Source organism: Pseudorca crassidens, chromosome 9 (genome assembly GCF_039906515.1).
Source record: "Pseudorca crassidens isolate mPseCra1 chromosome 9, mPseCra1.hap1, whole genome shotgun sequence".
NCBI classification, from domain to species: Eukaryota; Metazoa; Chordata; class Mammalia; order Artiodactyla; family Delphinidae; genus Pseudorca; species Pseudorca crassidens.
In genome coordinates, this window is record NC_090304.1 from 47,756,370 (window position 1) to 47,778,276 (window position 21,907).

General features: G+C 45.9%; 1 protein-coding gene across 11 annotated transcripts in view; it reads right to left on the reverse strand.

Moving 5' to 3' along the window:
• Positions 1-14,219, reverse strand: part of PPFIBP2 (PPFIA binding protein 2) — a 125,971-nt gene extending 111,752 nt beyond the window's left edge. For all 11 annotated transcript variants that reach the window (XM_067750045.1, XM_067750047.1, XM_067750049.1 and 8 more), the window contains exon 1: positions 14,122-14,219. In XM_067750045.1, the coding sequence (XP_067606146.1) occupies positions 14,122-14,185 (64 nt within the window). In that variant the 5' untranslated portion in view covers positions 14,186-14,219. The remainder of the gene's footprint in view (positions 1-14,121) is intronic.
• Positions 14,220-21,907: the final 7,688 nt, after the last annotated feature.

Genomic DNA, 21,907 nt, shown 5'->3' on the forward strand with positions numbered 1-21,907 from the left:
AGACCAGTACTGGTCCGTGGCCTGTTAGGAACCGGACTGCACAGCAGGAGGTAAGCGGCGGGTGAGCGAGCGAGCGAAGCTTCTTCTGCCGCTCCCCGTCACTCCCCATCGCTCGCATTACCGCCTGAACCAACACCTCCCCCCACCCCTCCCCACTGCCACCATCCATGGAAAAATTGTCTTCCACGAAACCGGTCCCTGGTGCCAAAAAGGTTGGGGACCGCTGCTCTAAAACTCTGCACATCAAAAGTGCTGTGCATGTCAGCTGCACTAGCATTACCTGGGAGCTTGGTGGAAATGCAGACTCTCGGACCCCACCTCTACATTTTATCAACATCCCCACATGCTCTTCAACTGTTCTGGGATGCTAAAATTATTCAACAAGCAGCTCTCATAATAATAAACACAGTATGTTGGAGATAAATGTAAAACGCTTGAAAAAATTATTATTAAAAATGTGCCAGTGAGATAAGAAATCCATAATTATTTTACATAATGCTTATAAATATACAAGTAACTTAATCAATAAATTAATATTATGAGTACTTGTCTATTTGGGAATCTATTTGGACATATATGATATGTTTTACATAATTGAAGGAAAAAAATGAGAGAAATAGAAACTTTAATGAAAGAATAAGGAGCGAGAAAAGCACAGAACAATTTGAAAAAGAACCACGTGGAAACCAAAATGAAGAATGCAATTATTCAAGTGAGAAATTAAGTGCACAGGTTAAATAACAGATAAGAAAATTACTGGAATGGAAAGTGGAAGGAAGTATATAGAGTGAAGCAGAAGCAACAAAGAGAAAATGGCTATGGATTTGTCACAAATAAAATCTGGAGTCTTCTCAGTTTAAAAGACACACACTGAGTCCCAAAAACGATACATCAAAACAAACCCATCCTAGAAACAACGCAGTGAAACTGAAGAACACCAAGGACAGAGGAAATTTAAAAGCAACCAGAGATAAAAGACAGACTGTCAAGAGACTTCTCATCAGCAAAGTCCCGATGACCACAAAATAATATCTACAGGTAGCTACCAACCTATAACCTGTACAAGATAAACTACCACTCAAGATTAAGACTAAAGTAAGGTCATTTTTCACATAATGACTCGTGCAACTTATTACTGGCAGGCTATTCCTGAAGGGATTTTAAAGGATCTACTTCATGAAGCAGGAAAAACTGCACCAACCAAAAAGGAGTGGGATGAAAAACACATCCGGGGGGGCGGGGGGAGCACCCAAGAGTGGCTGCAGCCAGGGTCTGTTTCCCAGGGTCAGCTGCAGCCACCTCCTGCCTCTCTGCAAGACTCTTCCAAAACCAGCAGAAGAAAGGCCATGTGAGAACACAGTGAGAAGAAGATAGCCCACAAGCTGGGAAGAGAGGTCGCACCAGAAATCAACCCTGTTGGCACCTTGATCTCAGACTTTCTGGCCTCCAGGACTATTTTCTACTTCTTGAAGCTCTTCAGGGGTACACAGTATGACAAAATGCATGAGACAAGAATATTTATAGCAAGTTGTTACCCAGGCAGAGCCTTTGAATCCCAGAGGAGCTGCAGCTTCACCCTCAAGACACAGATCTGCAGCGTCCTGGGCACCATCAGACACCTCCACTGAAGACCCAGAATGGAGACCATTGGACCATATGTCCTGTACATTCTCTAACAACTACTTAGACCTAAGGTCTTTGTTTCAACACCTTCCTTTGAGAGCTAAGACTAGTTTATATAATATGGGACGATGAAAGAACTTAGATTTTGAGATCTGATGGATCTTGTATTTTTTCCTAATTATGCTTTCTAGTTAAGCTCTCTATGCTTCAATTTCCTGTCTGTAAAAAGCGGGTGGCGGGGCTTCCCTGGTGGCGCAGTGGTTAAGAATCCACCTGCCAGTGCAGGGGACACGGGTTCAATCCCTGGTCCGGGAAGATCCCACATGCCGCGGAGCAGCTAAGCCTGTGCACCGTAACTACTGAGCTTGTGCTCTAGAGCCCGCGAGCCACAACTATTGAAGCCCGCACGCCTAGAGCCTGTGCTCCACAACAAGAGAAGCCACTGCAATGAGAAGCCTGAAGCCCGTGCACCACAGTGAAGAGTAGCCCCTGCTGGCCACAACTAGAGAAAGCTGGCACGCAGCATCAAAGACCCAATGCAGGCAAAAATAAACAAACAAACAAATAAATAAATTTTTTTTTAAAAAAGGGGGGTGCAATACTGTTCATCTTTCACAAGTTTCACAAGGATTAGGTAAAATAATGCATTATGATACCCAATAAAAATAAATGTTCAATGAATAATAAATAAATGAATAAATAAATAGCACAATATTTTGGGGTCTATAAATCAAGATGACACCAGAACACAAAACTAAAATAATGTGGAAGATGGGGCAGTGATGGGAATTAAAGCATTCTAAGAGTCAGGTATTACTGAAGAGGAAGACAGAATTATTATTCTATAAAGATACTTATCTTTAGCCTTTGTGTTAAGGATGTATGTTAAAAACGTGAGCATTAAAAAAATGCAAGGATGAGCATTAAAAGTGTAGAAATAGGGCTTCCCTGGTGGCGCAGTGGTTGAGAGTCCGCCTGCCAATGCAGGGGACACGGGTTCGTGCCCCAGTCCGGGAAGATCCCACATGCCGCAGAGCGGCTGGGCCCGTGAGCCATGGCCACTGAGCCTGTGCTTCCAGAGCCTGTGCTCCGCAGCGGGAGAGGCCACAACAGTGGGAGGCCCACGTACCGCAAAAAAAAAAAAAAAAGGTAGAAATAGATGTTTAACTTCCTAAAAGAGATTTAAAAACAACTTGATCAATATTACAGAAGCCAGCAAGGCAAAACCAAAAACAAGTAAAAAAAAAAGTTAAAAAGGAACAACAGCATAAAACAGAGAAATAAGTACACACATACCTATATACTAGTAACTATAATAATTATAAATGCACTAAACACCTATTTATTTACTTATTTATGTTTATTTTTTATTTATTTATTTTTCTTATTAGCCATTTTGCACTAAACACCTATTTAAACGCAAAAATATGAATAATGGAGAAAAAGTAATCCAGTTCTTTGATGTTATTAAGAGAGACATACAAAAAATTATGACACTGAATGAGTGAAATTTAACGTGTTCAAAAAATAAAACTCAGGACTTCATGCATTGGAGTAGGTATTTTTGATCAAAATATTAAAACCAGTCTCACACACACACACAATCACTGGATAAAATGATAAAAAACAAAAAAAAAATCATCTGAATAGACCTATAAATAATTGAGCCATAATTTAATATTTTTCCACAGAGAAAATACCAGGCTAAATGCTTTTACAAGTTAGCTCTAGCTAATGTTCAGGAAGTGAATAATTCTAATCTAACTGGTGTTCAGTAGAGAAAAGGATGGACTGCTCCCAGCTGTCTCGATAAGGAGAGCCAGCCAGTACAACTTGTAGACCAGAGTGTGAAAGGTGCCCCTGGAACTGAACAATTTAGAAGTTTTGAGTACTACAAAGGCAAATTACGAGTCTTCTCACTGATGAACTCACATATCAAATCCTAAACACAAATTTAGAAAACTAAATCCCATGGTGTGTAAAAAAGACCCTCTCCTTTGGGAAATGACGGGTCAAGCAGACCTAAAAAGAAAATTAAAAAATAAAGTGGTGATTATCAAAACAGCAAAAGGCACATAAAGAACTATACCCCAAACAACTAGAGGTGGCACATTGTATTCAAGCACATATAAAGCATTTTTTCAAAACTGACTATAGACTAGGCCATACACAAAGTCTCGACAAAAATCAAGAATCGCGGGCTTCCCTGGTGGCGCAGTGGTTGAGAGTCCGCCTGCTAATGTAGGGGACATGGGTTAGAGCCCTGGTCCGGGAAGATACCACATGCCGCGGAACAAGTAAGCCCGTGCGCCACAACTACTGAGCCTGCGCGTCTGGAGCCTGTGCTCCGCAACGAGAGGCCGCGACAGTGAGAGGCCCGCGCACCGCGATGAAGAGTGGCCCCCGCTTGCCGCAACTAGAGAAAGCCCTCGCACAGAAACGGAGACCAAACACAGCAAAAATAAATATTAAAAAAAAAAAAAAATCAAGAATCGCTATTATGGGTACTATTCCAGTCTCCATATTCCTGTGGGAGGGGAGAGTGGTTTCTACCTGCCTCCCCTTACTCAATTTTTCCTCAATGGCGGAAGGCCTCTTCTGATGACAGAACTAAAAGATGGAATTCTCTCTGGAGCTGCCCGTCCCCGTATGCAAGCATTAGCTTCTGAGGAAGCTTTTTCTGAGACAAGCTCTGCCCCAGAAGGTGAAAGTCTGTAGCCTGGGATTGAGTTCAGTTTGTGGCGTATGTGTGTAGGATGAGTGGATTCAAGGTCCTTCCTGACTGTGGCTTCAGGTCAAGCTAACTTTCCTAATCAGTGAAACTCATGATAAAGCTGATATTTTGATCTCTTTCTGGCTGACTCCTTTGTCTGTTCCTTGACTGGAACCAAATAGGAGGGGAATAATGGGCTGTTATTCTTTTTAAATATTTTATTGAAGTATAGTTGATTTACAGTGTTGTAAGGAATGTTATTTATTAATCTTTGTGGTAGACAGAATAATGACCCTCCCAAAGATGCCCACATCCTAATCCCTGGAAACTATGAATGTGTTTGTTACCTAATATGGCAAAAGGGACTTTACAGATGTGATTAAGAATCATGAGATGGAGATATTATCCTGGAGTTTTAATCACATGAGCTCTTAAATCATAAAAGGGAGGCAGAAGAATGGGTCAGAGAGATGTGACATGAGGACTTGCCCTGACCTTGCTGGCTTTGAAGATGGAGGAAGGGGCCATGAGGCAAGGAAGGTAACTGCATTATAGCTGCAACAGGGCAGGTAACAGACTAGTTGTGCTCAGAAAAATCCCAAAGGACACCCCAAATTAAAAAACACACATACATACACTTTTTTTTTTTTATACATACACTTTTTAAAGCAACTGAAGGAAATTTTCAGAGCTCAGTAGCTCAGGAGAAAGAGAGCATGTGAGCTGGTGTTTTTGCCCTGCAGGCCAATTCCCTGGTGGCTTAACACCTCAGCTTGAATGGGCCACTTGAGGACAGGAGACAAAGCTTAGGGCCTGAGCAAAGGGAGAGGTCAGATGGAAGACCTCTGCATAAAGCCAGGATGCAAAAGGGCAATATCCTCAGTCTACCAACTAGAAAAAAGTCACCCCACAGAAGGAAATTCGGCCTCGATTCTGGAATAAGAACACACATAAACAATTTGATGTTTCCAAACATTAAAAAGGGGTAAGGGGGGCTTCCCTGGTGGCACAGTGGTTGAGAGTCCGCCTGCCGATGCAGGGGACGCGGGTTCGAGCCCAGGTCCGGGAAGATCCCACATGCCGCAGAGGGGCTAGGCCCGTGAGCCATGGCCGCTGAGCCTGCGCGTCCGGAGCCTGTGCTCCGCAACGGGAGAGGCCACAACAGTGGGAGGCCCGTGTACCACAAAAAAAAAAAAAAAAAAAAAGGGGGTAAGGGAAGTGTAGAAAGAGTGGGACAAGTAGAAATCAAAAAATAAAATAGTTGATAAACAAATGGGACCTAATCAAACTTATAAGCTTTTCACACAGCAAAGGAAACCATAAACAAAATGAAAAGACAACCTATGGAATGGGAGAAAATATTTGCAAATGATGCTACCGACCATGGATTAATTTCCAAAATATACAAACAGCTCACACAACTCAATAACAAAAAAACAAACAACCCAATTAAAAAAAGGCGAAAGACCTAGACATTTCTCCAAGGAAGACAGATGGCAAACAGGCACATGAAAAGATGCTCAATATCACCACTAATTATTAGAGAAATGCAAATCAAAATTACGTGAGGTATCATCTCACAACAGTCAGAATGACCATCATCAAAAAGCCTACAAATAATAAATGCTGGAGAGGGTATGGAGAAAAGAGAACCCTCCTACACTGTTGGTGGGAATGTGAATTGGTGCAGCCACTATGGAGAGCAGTATGGAGGTTCCTTAAGAAACTAAAAATAGAGTTACTGTATGGTCAAGCAATCCCACAACTGGGCATATATCTGGAAAAGATGAAAACTGTAACTCAAAAAGATACAGGCACCCCAATGTTCACAGCAGCACTATTTACAATAACCAAGACATAGAAGCAACCTAAGTATCCATCAATAGGTGAACGGATAAAGAAGATATGATATATATACACATACACACACAATGGAATATTACTCAGCCATTAAAAAGAATGAAGTAATGCCATTTGCAGCAACATGGATGGACCTGGAGATGATCATACTAAGTGAAGCAAGTTGGAAAGAGAAAGACAAATACCATATGATATCACTTATATGTGGAATCTAAAATATGATACAAATAAACTTATTTACAAAACAAAAACAGACTCACAGACATCGAAAACAAATTTATGGTTACCAAAGGGGAAAGCTGTGGGGAGGGACAAATTAGGAGTTTGGGTTAACAGATACACACCACTATATATAAATATAAAATAGATAAACAGCAAGGTATAATTTGAGGGAACTCAGGGACTGAGTTCCCTAGTGTATAGCACAGGGAACTACATTCAATATCTTGTAATAACCTATAATGGAAAAGAATATATATATATCTGAATCACTTTGCTGTACACCAGAAACAACACAACATTGTAAATCAAATATACTTCAATTTTTAAAAATAAATAAATAAAAAAATTTAAAACACCTTCAAAATAGAAGGCAAAATGTCCACAAGTATAGGGGATCAAATACACCATCTAGCAGAGTGATTTTAATAAGTATTTCTCAGAAACTGGTAAGATCAAGCAGACCAAAAAAAAAAAAAAACAGTATTGGTAGAGAAGATTCAAATAAGTTGGATGTAATGGACAATTATAGAACATGGCACATAATAACTGGAAAATGCACACACCTTGCAAGCACACATAGAACATTAATGAAAACTGGCAATGTTCTCGTCAAGGCTACAAAGCAAGTATCAATAAATTCCAGAGAGTAAGTATCAGAAAACACTTTAACCACAACAGAATTAAGTTAGCAATCAATTTTAAATACATATTGTTATATATTATTGGTTGATTTGTTAAGTTGAACAGATACATTCAAGTAAGTAGAGCAGAAAATGATAAACAATAAAGAACAGATGTTCAAAGAAGTTAAATATGTATATATATTAAGCATAGATACATAATCCCTATATATCTATACATACTGTGATGGTTAATTGTATGTGTCAACTTGGCTAGGCCGTGGTACTCAGATATTAAGTCAACATTATTCTACATGTTTCTGTGAAGGTATTTTTTTGATGAGATTAACATTTAAATCAGTAGAGTTTGACCAAAGCAGACTGCCCTCCATAGTGTGGGTGGGCCTCACCCAATCAGTGGAAGATCTTAATAGAAAAAGACTGACCTCTCTAGAACAGTGGTCCCCAACCTTTGTGGCACCAGGGGTCGGTTTTGTGTAAGGCAATTTTGCTACAGACCAGCGGTGGCAGGAGTGGGGGCGGGTGTTCAGGCGGTAACGCGAGCCATGGGGAGCAGCAGATGAAGCTTTCCTCGCTCACTGCTTACCTCCTGCTTTGTGGCCTGGTTCCTAACAGGGGTTTCCGGGGGTTGGGGATCCCTGCTCTAGAAGAAGTGGGGATCTTCCAACAGATGGCTTTCGGATTTGAACTGCAACACTGGCTCTTTGCTGGCACTCCAGGCTGCTGGCTTATCCTGTAGATTTTCGTACTTGCCAGCTTCCACATTCATGTGAGCCAATGCCTTAAAATAAATCTCTCTCTCTCTCTCTGTCTCTTGCTCTATGTGTCTCTCTCTCTATACACACACACACACACACACACACACACACACACACACACACACACACACCCTATTGGTTCTGTTTCTCTGAAGAACCTGGGCTGATACATATACACATTTAACTATTTACAGAATAAATAATATACACACCTACTATGGTGACTGATCAGCAAAAACAAGTCAATTCTTTGAAAAAAGTAGTAAAAAAAAAAAGTCTCTGGCAAGATTGATCAAAAAATAAAGAGAAGGCACAAATAAGCAATACTAGGATTAAAAAACAGATGTAACAAGCAGCAGGTCTTAAAAAGATAAAATACGATAAGCAACCATATGCTAACAAAATGGAAAACATTGGTAAAATACACAAATATCTAGAAAAATATAATGTGCCAAAACTCAACAGAGAAAAAATTAAAACCTGACTGTCCCTAACCGTTACAAAAAGACAATCTTCCAATGAGAAAATACAAGGTCCAGATGGTTCTACAGGTCAGTTCCTATAATCACAACTATAAGCAAGGATTTAAGGAACAAATGATAATTCCAACTTTACTCACATTCTTTCAGAGATTAGAAAATGAGGCTACAGAGCCATGAAGGAGTGAGAGGTGGGCTCTGTCAGCAAGGGAAGAAAACAGAATGATGGCTGTTGAGTAGGGCTCGCAGCCCCACTGTGGGCCATTCCGACCTCTTCACACGAAGGGCAGTCTTTGACATCTCAGCCCGCTAGGCACCTCTAAAATTCCACCCTGACTCTCCTCAGGTAAGTTTCATAGCAGAGGACTCTGCACCTGAGTCCTGACTGGGAAACAGGTGGCTTTGTTGCCAGTGACCACTCTATGCTGATCCGCCTCGGAGAGGGTACAACAAGACCAACTAAATGTTCAGAGCTTGGACTCAATCATCAGCCTTTAACACCACAGCTGAAATCATTCATGGGCCAAAGTGAATAATCACAGTCTTGATCAGAACTTTCTCTGCCCTCACAGTCTTTAAAAAAAAAAAAAAAGCAGACACTAATCAGAGCTGGCAGAAAGGCCAGGGCAGAGCAACCTCTTTGTTTAACTGTTATAAAACACATTCCTCCTAACTATTCCTCATCAATACGTATAGCTCATAGATAACTGCAGGAGTAACCTGCTGCCCCAGCAAAGAGGAGTAAGTGGTCTCCTGGGTCCTGACCAGGGGTTCTCTGGTCCTATTACAGACGCAGCCGCTGACCCCATTAGCCCACAGATGAAGCCCTATGCAAAATTAGCTTATGCGGCAGTTGCTCTGGGCTATCCAGAGGGGTGTAATTAAGCAGTATAGTGTCCAATTTCGATCATCAACAGTGTAATTCAATTATGGTGTTATTTGTAGGCTGAATCACAGGGACTAATCAGGAGGAAGACCAGATCAAAGGTTAACATCATACTGGAACTTACAACAATGGTCTTTTGTATTAGAAACAAATCATTTTGACAAGAGTCCTGGGTTTTTTAACAGTCACCTCTTCCCAACTTTCTGCTATAAAATTCTTGGGTTCTAATTAAGTACAGCCACACCTGGGATACACTTATTCAGGTTTCTAAAATCCATCTTAGCAAGGAGTTTCACTTCACATTTCTGCTTCATTTCCTATTTCTGCTTAGAAGGCATTTCCTTCTCTCATACCTCCAGAGCAGATGAATGCCTTGAGATGATGAGGGTCACCATGTGTGGCCCTGCAGGGGTGTACTTGGCACTTGTGTATCAGGATGTCCTCCAAGTGTTCCCGGCCCCGGTTGCTTCTACGAGCGATAATCTCTTGCACTATTTACACTGTTTACATTCATTGGAGGACGGGGGCACATTTTTTGCATTAAAGTCTTAATTACATCAACAGCGGTATCACATGCCCTAAGGAAAGAGTTTTGGAAAGTGAAGAGTAGCCTATCATACTATAGAGTAATTAATAAAGGGAAAGTCCTTGTTATATAGTGTTATGATTATTAATAATCATTATTGAAGGAATTGTGTCTATTTTAGTAGGAATCCCTCTTGTTTCTGCATAAGTGCTTGCTATTTCGGGCATGCAGGAAGCCCATAAAAATTTCTTCCACTGAAATAAGTGTAATCGTGTTTTCATAAAGTGAGAGAATACAGTCCTCGCGCACTTGCTTGAGTACTTTAACAGATGCAAAAGCAACTGAGTGTTGAAAGTGTTGGTGGTGCTACTTGACATCCTTCCATTTCAACTGAACGAGAGAATAGAAATTTAAAAAGGACGACTTTAATGTTAACACAAAAACGTCACTTCTGCAGGATCTGTGTATCATGATTTGCTGCCACAATCTTCAAACTTTCTTTCAGCTGCTCCACCCTTAAGCAAAGGAGCCCTCACTTGGAAGTCGAATGTGTAAGAGAAGAGAGCAAAGCCACTGTGGCCAAGAGAAGGGGAGGGGGCGGGGGTGGGGGTGGGGATGGGCAAGAACAGGACCGGACCCTCCACCCAGTTAACTCTCTTCTCCTGTAGATGGCCCCACAGAACCCCAGGGCTTGGCTACACTTCGCCATAAAACCAACCCAGGAATGAATGGAGCCCAGAAGAGGCTCAGATGGCCCTGGACTCAAATTTTAGTTCTGTCATTTACCAGCACTATAGCTTGGGCAGCAAAACTAACGTCAGTACTAATATCAACAAAACCAAGAGTAACCTAGACCAGCTGAGCACTTGCTAAGTGCCAGGCATTGTGCTAAGTGCCTTCTTTGCCTTCATTTAATCCTCCCAATAACAGGAGATGGGTACTGTTATTGCCACGGTTTTATATATGAGGAAACTGAGGCTCAGAGAGGGATTAAGCGATTCGCGCAAAGATTCCACAGCTAGTAGGGAGTGGCTGAGCTGGGATTCAAATCCCCACAGCCCATCTAACTCTGCAGTCTACATTAATTAATTACAAAAATCCCTAAGCTCTGTGGCCCAATTTGGCCCAGCCAACTTGAAAATGAGGATGGTTTTAATAATCTTGAGGAAAAGTATCCCACACAAAAGCATTCAGTAATTATCATTCTTTTTATTGCAAATGGCACAGCACACATGCCCTCCAGACACTCGCTAATAACCTCAGTGTTGCATTCTCTGTCAAATAGCTCCCGTCAAACGTCTGTGTGAGCCAATTACTACGGAAGAGATGGCTCACGAGAGGTACCAACCACCGACTCTTGGAGAAAATTAGTGATTGTTCCAAAAGGATCAGCCAAACAAAGGTACAAGTAGAGAAAATAATCAGCGAAGCTCAGCATGCAGCCAGATAAAACACAGGCACGGAAACCAGTAACTGCCTCCTAATCAATGAACAGGGGAGCTGAGTCACAAAAGTAAATAAAGTACACGTGACAGATATCTATTAAACCCCTATTGTGCGTTGCACTGAAGATGCAGCAACAAAGCCCCTGTCATCATAGAGCTTACATTCTGATGCATGAGGCACATAATAAAAAAAGAGACAAATATGAACGTAATGGGTCAGATGGTGATATGTGCTATAAAGAAATAAAAAAAGGATGAAAGGACGGGGCTGATGTGGGGATGCTATATTAGAGAGTGTCAGGGAAGGCCTCAGACACAGTGATATTTCAGTACAGATCTGACCTGAGTGTACTTGGAGGAGAACATTCCAGCAGAGGGGACAGCAAGCACAAAGGCCCTGAGACAGCCAGTGCTAAAGGGAGACGAGCCAGATGGAAAGTGTAGGGGGTGCAGCCACAAAGGCAGCCAAAGGCCAAATCGTATAGAGTGTTGACTTCAGATTTTTTTTTCCAGATGTTGGGGGTAGGAGTTTATTAATTAATTAATTAATTTTTGCTGTGTTGGGTCTTCGTTTCTGTACAAGGGCTTTCTCTAGTTGCGGCGAGCGGGGGCCACTCTTCATCATGGTGCACGGGCCTCTCACTATCGTGGCCTCTCTTGTTGCGGAGCACAGGCTCAGTAGTTGTGGCTCACGGGCCTAGTTGCTCCGTGGCATGTGGGATCCTCCCAGACCAGGGCTCGAACCCGTGTCCTCTGCATTAGCAGGCAGATTCTCAACCACTGCGCCACCAGGGAAGCCCGGGACTTCAGATTTTTATCCTGAGATGGGAAGCCATTGAAGAGTTGTGGGGAGAGTGATGTGATTTGATTATTCTGCTGCTCTGTGGAAGGCAGGCTACAAGGGGGCAAGAGCAGAGCAGAGACTGCTCAGAGACCATGCATTAATCTTGAAGACCCCAGGCAAGTCTAGGAGGCATGCACAAGCCTTAGCTAGACAATGAAAACTACAAAACACAGATGGGTGAAATAAGGACCTGAATAAATGAGAACTCCGCTGTGTCCCTAGAGAAGACTTAGCATGGTAAAGACTTTTTGTCCCTCATTAATTTATCAAGAGCTAATATTTTATAGTCTTACTATATGCCAAGCTTTGTTTTAAGCACCTTACACGTATAAGCACAGCAACCTTCTTAGGTGGGTTCTATTATTATTCCCATTTTAATGTGAGGAAACGGAGGCATGGTTCATGCAGGTAACTTGACGCAGAGCTAGGATCTGAACCAAGCAGTCTGGCTACAGATGCTCCCCCGACTAACCCACAAAGGATGCCTTGGGACATCTTAGACCACCTCGCTGCAAACTCTCATGTCTGTTCCAGAGAAGTCCGTGGAACCCTTCCAGAAGAAGCCTGCCAGGGTGGAGGCCTAAGGAAATGGGAGAAGGAGGGAGCACGTAGTACTGGAAGGCAAGAAGGATGGGTGTTCCGGGATCCACACGACCCACACCAGGGCCCACCCTCCACACCCACTGCAGAGCCCCAACCAAGGCAAGGCCCCGAGGATCCAGACATGCAGTCCTCTCCCACAGACAGAGGGGATTTTGCCAGAGATTTTGTCATTTCAGGAATGCCTGTGTGGGGAAATTAGGAGGCAGGAGGAGGAACTGACCTCACACAAGGCTACCTTCTCTAGGCGGTGTCCCATTTATCCGTCCTAGCCATCCAAGAGCTCTGCTCACTCCAGGGGCTCTCAAAGTCTCTTCCTTGCCCCTTGGCTGGGGGCTCAGCAGTGCTGACAGCCTGAGATGGTCTGAGAGTCTGACCCTGTGGCTCTGATCTCAATGCACAGGAGGCCCCGGAAGCTTCCAGATGCGACTCTCTGAAAGGACCGCTAGGAAACCCATGCTCTTGGCCATTTCCTCTCAGTAGGGCTTCAGGGACCCTGATCTAGAGCAGGACATTCCAACCTCTGGAGCCTCTGAAAAGTGGGATGTTAGTTACGGCCTCCCAAGGACCCTTCTGTCCACTGAGAAATTAAGAGCCTGACAGATGACAGGTAGAACACGTCCTCTATCCCAGGTGCAAACACCCAGAGCCCTCAGTGTGTCAGGTGTATCTGCAGGACAGAAGGAAAGGCAAGGGGGCAATGCCCAGTGCTCTGTGCATGCCCTGGGCTCTAGCCACACTCAGCCCAAACCTTCTTCCCGCAGCCCTAGCTCCATACAATGAGGAGCAAAGTCCCAAAGAAACACACCCAGTCAACAAATAAGGCCACTGACCTGTATCAGGTAAGGACAGAGAGAAGGCCTGGGGCCTGCAGGGAAAGATTTCCAACAATGACAGGCTTATTCTAACCAGTAGGGGCTTCAGTTGTCCCCATCAAGGAGTTAATCAGCTCAACAGCCCACTGGCAGTCCTTTCCAATTAACCAGTTTTGCTGGATCTCGTCTAGAGAATAATCCTAACTGGTTAAGGCAAACATGAAGCCAAACAGTTACGATGGATAAAAAACATATAGAACCTTCTTCAGGTGATTAGGTGAATCAATACAAAACTGCTTCCTGACTCTCAAACAAACTGGAGACCAGCCGGGAAAGGGAGCTGACACCAGCGTTCGGGGCAAAGTCTGCAAGATTGCAAGTTTCAGCTCGACTGTAATAAGCCATGATGTGCTCTGAAAACTTGACAATAAAATAAATCTCACTGCACCTGTTGCAGCCAGGATCCAAACTGCGATACAGTTATACAGATGCTAAAAGATGGTGCCTCTGTACTCTCAACAGAGCCCTAGACTCACACCAGATATCAAAGAGTCCAAGTTTGCACTGTTAAAAAAGAGGTGGCGCACACAGTAAAATAAAAGAAATCCAACAGGGGCCTTGTCTCTGCACCCAAAAAAAAGTCCAGTGAGAGGAAACGGTTTCTCAGTGCGGAGGATGAGCTGTGGGTTGCCAGGACCCCTGACCATACCTGCAATGATCCCGTCCATCTGCTCCAGGGCAGCTTCCAGCACGTGACTCGCATCAGAAGCCATGAGTCCTTTTCCCTGCTTAGTCTCCTCCTTCTCACTGAAAATTCAAATACAGAACAAAGGAAAAATTACAGGGTTCCACATTACGTACCCAAGACCGCCAAGCCCTCTCAATTCCACCATCACAACCGCACTCTCATAGGAATCTTGGTAGCCACGTGTGGTTTCTGCCATCGCCATGGCTTCGCCCTCCAGGCACACGTGTTCCTAATCCATGAATCTTCCGCATGTGCTTGTGTCATGAAAAGCCACTAGGGCTCTCCGGAGTGACCTGCAGCAGCGAGACAGCGATTGCCACTCCTACCATCATTACAGTCACGGCCCCAGAAGCTCCAGCCACCCCTGGGGGCGGCTCAAGGCTCCCCTAAGGTTGGGGAAAAGAAAGCCGGGCTGTGCCCTGCAGCCATGGGTCGCAGCAGGCATTGGCGGTCTTCTATCTGCATTTGTCTCACACCTGCAATGCTCTCCTTGGGCAGGTGTGACCCAGGCTGAGAGGCCTCAACTGCCGCTTTCACTTCTCAAGTGGGCCAACGGGCCCCATCTGGGAAGGCTGCAGGCGCGCTGTTGTGGGGAGAGTACTGTCCCTGGACCCAGGAGCACTGTCTCTTACCATTTTAGTTCTACTCCACCCAGCACCATTCAAGGTACATAATCCCATCTTCCCAGGGCTGGAGAATTTCTCCGAAAGTACAGTGTAGCCACTCCCCTAACGCTGAGTCTCCCTTCTAATGGCAGAGGCGGCAGTTGGCCCCATCTCCGGGCAGCTCTGCCTCTTAGAAAGGCCTTTCAGCTCAACTGTCTTCTTACAGCCTCTTCTCATTTTTCTTGCTTCCCGCCCCCTTCCTGGGTGGCAGGGAGAGACTGACACGACAGCATTTGTAATCCTAAGAAGAGGCTTAGCTCACGTCTGTGAACGGGAGGCAGGTGTGCCCAATAGGCCTAAGTGCGACAGAGGAAAGAGGCAGAGCTCCTGGACCCAAGGGTGGCACAGGACAGGGAACAAGGGGTTCTGCTGCTCATCTTACCCATGAAGTTAGACCTTTGGAGTGAAGAGAGGAAAGTGAGCAACCACTGGAAAGTGGCTTTGGAGATGCTGTGGATAAGAATGTCAGGACCACAAAGAACCATACTGGACAGCACCAGGTAGGAACAGTTAAATACCCTGGGTTCAAAGCCAGCTCTGCCATCTACTGTGTGATCTCCAAACCTCAGTATCCTCATCTGTAAAATAGGGATGATAACAGCACCTAACTCACAGGGCTGATGTCATGGTTAAATGAGTAATTAATATTTCACTGAAAATGCATGTCTTGCGTGTTAGTAAGGGCTCAATAAACTTCAGCCTTTTTTTTTTGCTTTTTAAAGTGAGGAGATAATCTCAGGATGTATTTGTGCCAGGATAGCTCACCGGATGAGGGACTTTAAACTAAAATGGGGTAGGTTCAGGGAGGGAGAACCCAAAGAAGCCCAAGAGGCTGGTCCTTTGGAGGAGATAAGCAAAGAAAGATAAGCTACGCGTGTGGAAGGGGAGGGCGTGACTCACAGGTGCAAAGGCCCAGAAATGGTCAGAAATGGGCGCTGAGCCTCAGCAGTGCAAGAACCGTCAGGCTATCGGCTCAGGGGAGTGAGAAAAGGAGCTTCGCGGGGGGGTGGAACCTCACTGGCACCTCAGAGCTGTGGCAGGAACCAGGCAGGGCTACAAAAAGGAGCAGCCCAGACCGCTACAGAGCAAGTGTGGGCGCAGATCTCAGGGTCTGAACAGGAGCAAGCCGGGGAGGGGATGTGGGTGTAGAAGAGGCAGCAGGACAAGGGGAGGTAGCAGAAGTGGGGCAGCATTCAGCACAGGCACATCTGCTTGGCCATATGGGGTATTAAAAGTCTCAAACATGTCCTACCCTCTGAGGACTTCCCAACCGCTCCCAGCAAAAAAAAATCCAAAGTCCATACTGTGACCTAACGGAAGCAGCTCGGCAGGATCCGGCCAGGCCAGCCCCACACGGCCCTCCCCCTCGATCCCCATGCTTCGGCAGCCTCCGTCCCTGTCCGCTCCCCCAGGACTCCAAGCCCCCTTTCCTCCTCTGCAAGTGTGCACCTGCCGTCCCTCTGTCCTGAGCTCACGTCCCCAGCTCTCTGGACGGCTCATCAGTCCTCAGCCTTCGGGCCTCAGCTCTGAAGTCTCTTCTCAGAGACGCCTTCCTTGCACGCCTGCATCTAAAGCAGCCCCTTGACAGCACAGCGGTTCCGAAGAATCTCGTCCATCTACATTTCCTTGCTAACTGGCCTTGCTCACCCCAACGTGCCCGGTGCGTAGCAGAGTGACCGGCACAAGGGAGTTTATGAGTAAATACTTGTGAATAAAAGACGGATCCATGTGGCCAACACGGCCTGAACCCTGTTGTGCTGGACACTGGAGGGAATACTGATAAATCAGGCCTAATCCCTGCTCCCATGGACCATGCAGTCTAGTGGAGACGACAGAAGTATGAACAAATAATTATGACACAGCGTGAGGTATGCGGATAGAGGCGGGTACGTAGTTTCCCTGGGCCTTAAAGGATGGGTAGGAACTTTCTCAGTAGACAAGGGCGATTCCAGGCAGAGGGGGCAGTGCATGAAAGGCAGGAAAACATGTAAAGACAGGATGTAGTTGGCAAATGTCAGAACGGTTGACGAAATTATACAGGAACATCCGGCTGCTCACCATGAGTCAAAACCCTCCATGGAATTCACTTCAGCGTGATAAGGGCAATTAATGAGAGGAGCTTGGGAATTACACCCACGGCTTCAGGGATCTGGACGCCCGTGCTTGGCAACTCAAGTGGCCTCAGATGTAAACTTGATAGAGATTTTTAAAAAGACCTCATATTTCAGCAAACTGGCTCCATTGGGGGCCTTAGTACCTGGGTGAAAGGTAAGAGAGCAGTCAGAAGGTGCTGAGCCCAGAGGGCCCAGCTAGGCCCCCTGCAACAGAAGGGCCATGACAGATGACCCATGGGCCCTCTGCCCGAGGATGAGTTTGTACCTGGCAGATAGCAAGTTGGGTGGATCCGTAGGAGCTGGTGAAATATGAGTGAAGGGAAATATGAGTCAAAGGTATATCATCTTTATGGCCCAGGACCTGGGCCAGTAAGACTGCAAGCGCTCGGGAGCCAGAACCTGCTTTGGGTGGCTGACGAACTCAGCTCTGGGTCTGAGATGACGGCAGGATGCAGGGAGAACGGGCTCTGCCAGCCTCTGATGCAGAGCGGCTATGAGGGGTCAGTGGTGTGGGGTACAAGGGGGACCGCTGAAGGCCAAATGTGCCGTAGGAGCCAGGCCTCCAGGCGCATCTGTGAACACGGACACTCTGCAATAGGGAAGCCACGATTCCATTCACCGACCATTCCCATGCTGGCAGCTACAGCCATTTCCTTCCCTCACAAGGTTAGGGCTCCCCATCAGTAACGCACCCCTGCTTTCAAGGAACTGTGGGTCCCAGAGGCAAACGTGGGATCCGGCTGCACTCAGTGTATCTGTTCATCCCCACAGAGACACAGCACCTCCCTTGGGAGCCTAGGTTCATCTGGGATGTGGGGCTTAAGTGCACAAAGCACCAGAAGCTGCGTGCGAGGAGGCCCCCCGCAGAGGAGTAAGGTGAAGAGGCTGGGGGGCACATCTGCAAGAGGCAGTAACCCAAGGGCTGGGAAAGAGAGCAGGATCCAGGGCAAACTCCAAAGGGGCGCGCGAAAGGCAGGGCAGCCTCTAAGCAGGTGGTGGGGAATGGAGGTGAAACCAGGTTCTTCACCCATGAGAGGGGAGCTGCGGCAGCCACCCAGGCTGGACAGCAGAGGAGCTGAGAGACTTGAAGGGGGGCGCCCCACCAGCCCAGGAAGGAGAGGAGCAGGCAGAGGAGGACGCGGCGCTCTTAACACGCTCAGTCCAGTGACGGTTGCTGTATTGGCCGAAAGCGGTTTTCATTCTCTCTGGACACTTGGACTATTAACACAGCCCTGCATTTGACCCTGACGAGCAGGTAGCCTTCTCAAACCAAGAAACTGGCTCACCCTGAGCTGCAAAGATAAGGTAGGGAATGTTGTTTAAGGAAAGAAAAGGTGTGGTCCATTCCTCATGCATCCTTCCCCTCCCCCACAGGGCTCTCTAGAGGCTGTCATCTGCCCACCTGTGAAGGTACCTGATGCTGGGCCCCCCTAACACAGGGCTTGACCCTCCTCTTTGCTACCAGCCAGGGAGGAAACAACCCTGCAGCTGTGAGACCAGCCAGCGAGGAAGGAACAGCCACGTTTTACGACAGCGTCTGTGAGAGGTGTCAGAGTCACATGATCTGCGTCACACAGAGGCTGGTTTGGCACTTTGAATCTGAATAGGAGGCACGGTTAGGTGAAGTTTAGAAAGTGAGCCACAATTAGTCACCCATCACCTGGTGGACTCTAAGGCGGTAACTTAGATACGGTATTAACTACCCCCATGCTCAGCAACAGAGACTCAGAAGGAGGCAGGAATGGCTGACTAAGTAAGTCTTGGGCAACTAAATCTTAACTTGTCCCACCCATGCTGAAATGCAAGCTTCCATTCCATTTTATAAACCACTTTTCTCTCACTAAAAGTGGTTAGGGATGCAAGTGTTTTGGGCAGGCTCGGACTGTCCTGGATGGAGGAAGGAATCAGGAACAGATCTAGAGTCCCTGGTACCCTCCAGGGTCTCCTGCCAGGGCTGCACCTCAACTCCTCACAGCTGCAGCCAGATGGGCGCCCGCATTCCTGCGTAGAAAGCAAGAACTGGGGAAGGAGCCCTCAGCCAGGAACCCACCACCACCAAACTCAGACTCATCTCAGACCTCTCCTGGCCCCAAATGGTCAACAGGTGGTAAAGAAGTATCACCACATCACAACAAACCGAAGACTCTTCCCCACAATTTACTGGTCACCCATAAACCACAGGGGCTCCTTCTTCAAATGGTTATTTAAAGGAATACCTGTTTTTATCCCTAAGCTGAGGAGATGGCCTCTTAAAAGGATATAGGGGAAAAAAAAAAAAAGGATATAGGAAACTTACCTCTTTGGGATAGTAGAGAAAGAAGCCATTTTCAGCATTACAAAAACAATAATAAAGATGGGGAAGACATACAAAGAAAATTGACGGCAGTGCCTACATTCTCAATCACATCCCATATCGACCAATATTAACTTTCTTTTTAAAGGACAAGTAAGAACATAGGGTTTACAGCCAGACTGTCTTGAGTTAAAACCTGGCTCTGCTGCATAATGGCTGTGGGTCTTTAAAGAGATTACTTAATCTCTCTGAGCCTCAACTGTCTCATCTGTAAAATCAGTATAAAACCAATCTCATTATGGGCAAAAGTAAACAAGAGGTAGAGCTCAGATAAATATAGGAGATTGAAGTCAAACATCTACTTTAGCTACCCACTGAAACAAGAGGAATTTATTTTGAAAGACATAAACCCACAAGGACATGGAGAATGTGATAAGAGACATAAGGGTGATGCTGGGGCGACAGCTATGCAGCAAGCAGAAAAGGGCAGTTGGTCCATGTTGGAGGGCTTCCAAAGGCTCTGGGAGAGATTTCTTTAGTAATAGGAAATTAACAGAACGCCTGATGCCTCTGAACATCTTCAGAGATCTATACAGTTGGTGAAGAATTTGTTTAATTCCATGATAAGAAAATAGCAAACCAAGCAAATGACAAAAGAACTCTGAGGAAACCAAAAAGTAAAAATAATCTTCGTCCTTACAATAAAACATCACAAACGTGTGGATTTAACAGAAATTGCACTGGCAGGATGGGGAGATGGAAAAGTCCTCGTGAGTGGTGGGAACAAGGTTGGAGAGAGAGCTGATTCCTTATCTTCTAGGGTGGGAACTCAGAAGTCACTAGATAACGACAACTGAAAAAAAGTAATAAAGTAGCAGAACAAGCATTTTCCCAGTCATATGGATAAAAATACTAAGAGTTTGAAGTGGCTGCACCTGAGGAAGGGCAATGGGGTGGGTAGATGGGGAGACGACTACTTTAACAAATCATATACAATTATTTGAGCCTTTAAATTGTGCAGATATATAGTAGTGATAAAAATAAAAACAATCAAAAAGATTAAAAGAGATAAAATGTGTGGTGTGCCTGGCACAGAGTCGAGATTTGATTAACGTGCGCTCCTTTCTCCTCGCAGCTACTGTATTATTGGGCAGGTGTCTGTTAGCTATCTACTAAGAGTTTATCCAACATTATCTCACTTAATCCCGCGTGCCACTTAGGAGTTATTCTCCCCCTTTACAGAGGAGCAAACAGATTAAGCAATGTGCCTGAGGATGGGCACTGTTCTTCCTCCCTTCCAAATTTCTTCTGAGACAGGAGCCCAGTGGAGGGTTTTGAGCACAGGAGGGTCTAACTTACCCTTTAAAAGGATCATTTTGGCTGCTGCTTGAACTGCGGGTGGGGAAGGTGGGGCGGTGCAGCAGTGAACACAAGAAAACCAGGCAAGAGATAAAGGCAGCTTGGACCACAATGATTATGGTAGCTGTTCTATGAGGGCGAAGCCAGTAAGTTCTACTGATAGATTGGGCGTGGGCATGAGAGAGATGGGTGAAACATGATTACAAGGCTTTTGCCCTGAGCCCCTGGGAGAGCGGGGAGAACTGCAGGAGCAACAGTCGGGGGGTGGGGGGTGGGGGGTGGGGAAGGGAGGGATGGGTAAAATCAGGAGGTTGGTTTTGGAAATATTCAGTTTAAGATGCCCGGGATATCTAGAGAGATATGCTGAGTAGGCATTTGGAAATTCAAGTCTGATATTCAGAGAGAAATCTGGGCTGGAGATAATCTGGGAGCCGTTTGCATAAAGGTGGTATTTAAAACAACTGTGTGAAGTAAGTTAAGTAGTGTAAGACCAAAAAAAAAAAGAAAAGAGGCCCCAGGACTCTTTGAAACACTCCAACGCGCAGTCAGGGAGGAGAACCAACGAAAGAGGCTGAAGAGGAGAACCGAGACAGGGGTGCCCTAGAAACCAATGAAGCGTTCAGTGTAGAGGACAAAATCGGGGCGCCGAGTGCTACCGAGTCAGACCAGAGGCCATCTTCTCCCCAAAGGCTCGCTGGAGGTGATCTCACCTGCTTCATAGCCCCACCTGCCCCTGCCTTACCTCCCCCTCGACTGCAAGGGCCTGACTGGTTGCCCTGCCTCAGGCAGCCTCTTCACTCACCTGCACGAGGGGCTCACCTACTCAGTGCCCCTCGAGTCTTGGAGTTTGTCAGAATCACCTGGAGAGCCAATGGAGCACGAGGCCCAGGCTCATCGAAGGAGAAGAGCGCCAGGTGATTCTGAGGCTGACCGAAGTCGAGCCACTGACGGAATGCAAACGCAGCTCCCAGCCGGGCACTCTTCTGCTTGGTCAGGAGTCTCGCGGGCTCACCACCAGCCGGGGCAGAATTATGCTTCTTACCGCGCCCACTCAATCTTCTCAGCTGCAACTCTAACTCTCATCATATGCCTTGGCAAACCTCTGCCCCATCCCAGCCAAATGTCTTATCATCCGGGGACAGATTCTAGGTGTTAACTGCCTGAACCAGTGGCTTTCCTGCTTTTATGTCCATGCCAGAGGCTTTCCCTACTAACTTCCCACTTTCTCTTCGAGCCAATTCTCCCAGAAAACCATGTGTATGATTAGGCCACTCAAGATGGCTGCTCTCTTGTTCTCTGTACATCCCCTGCCCAAC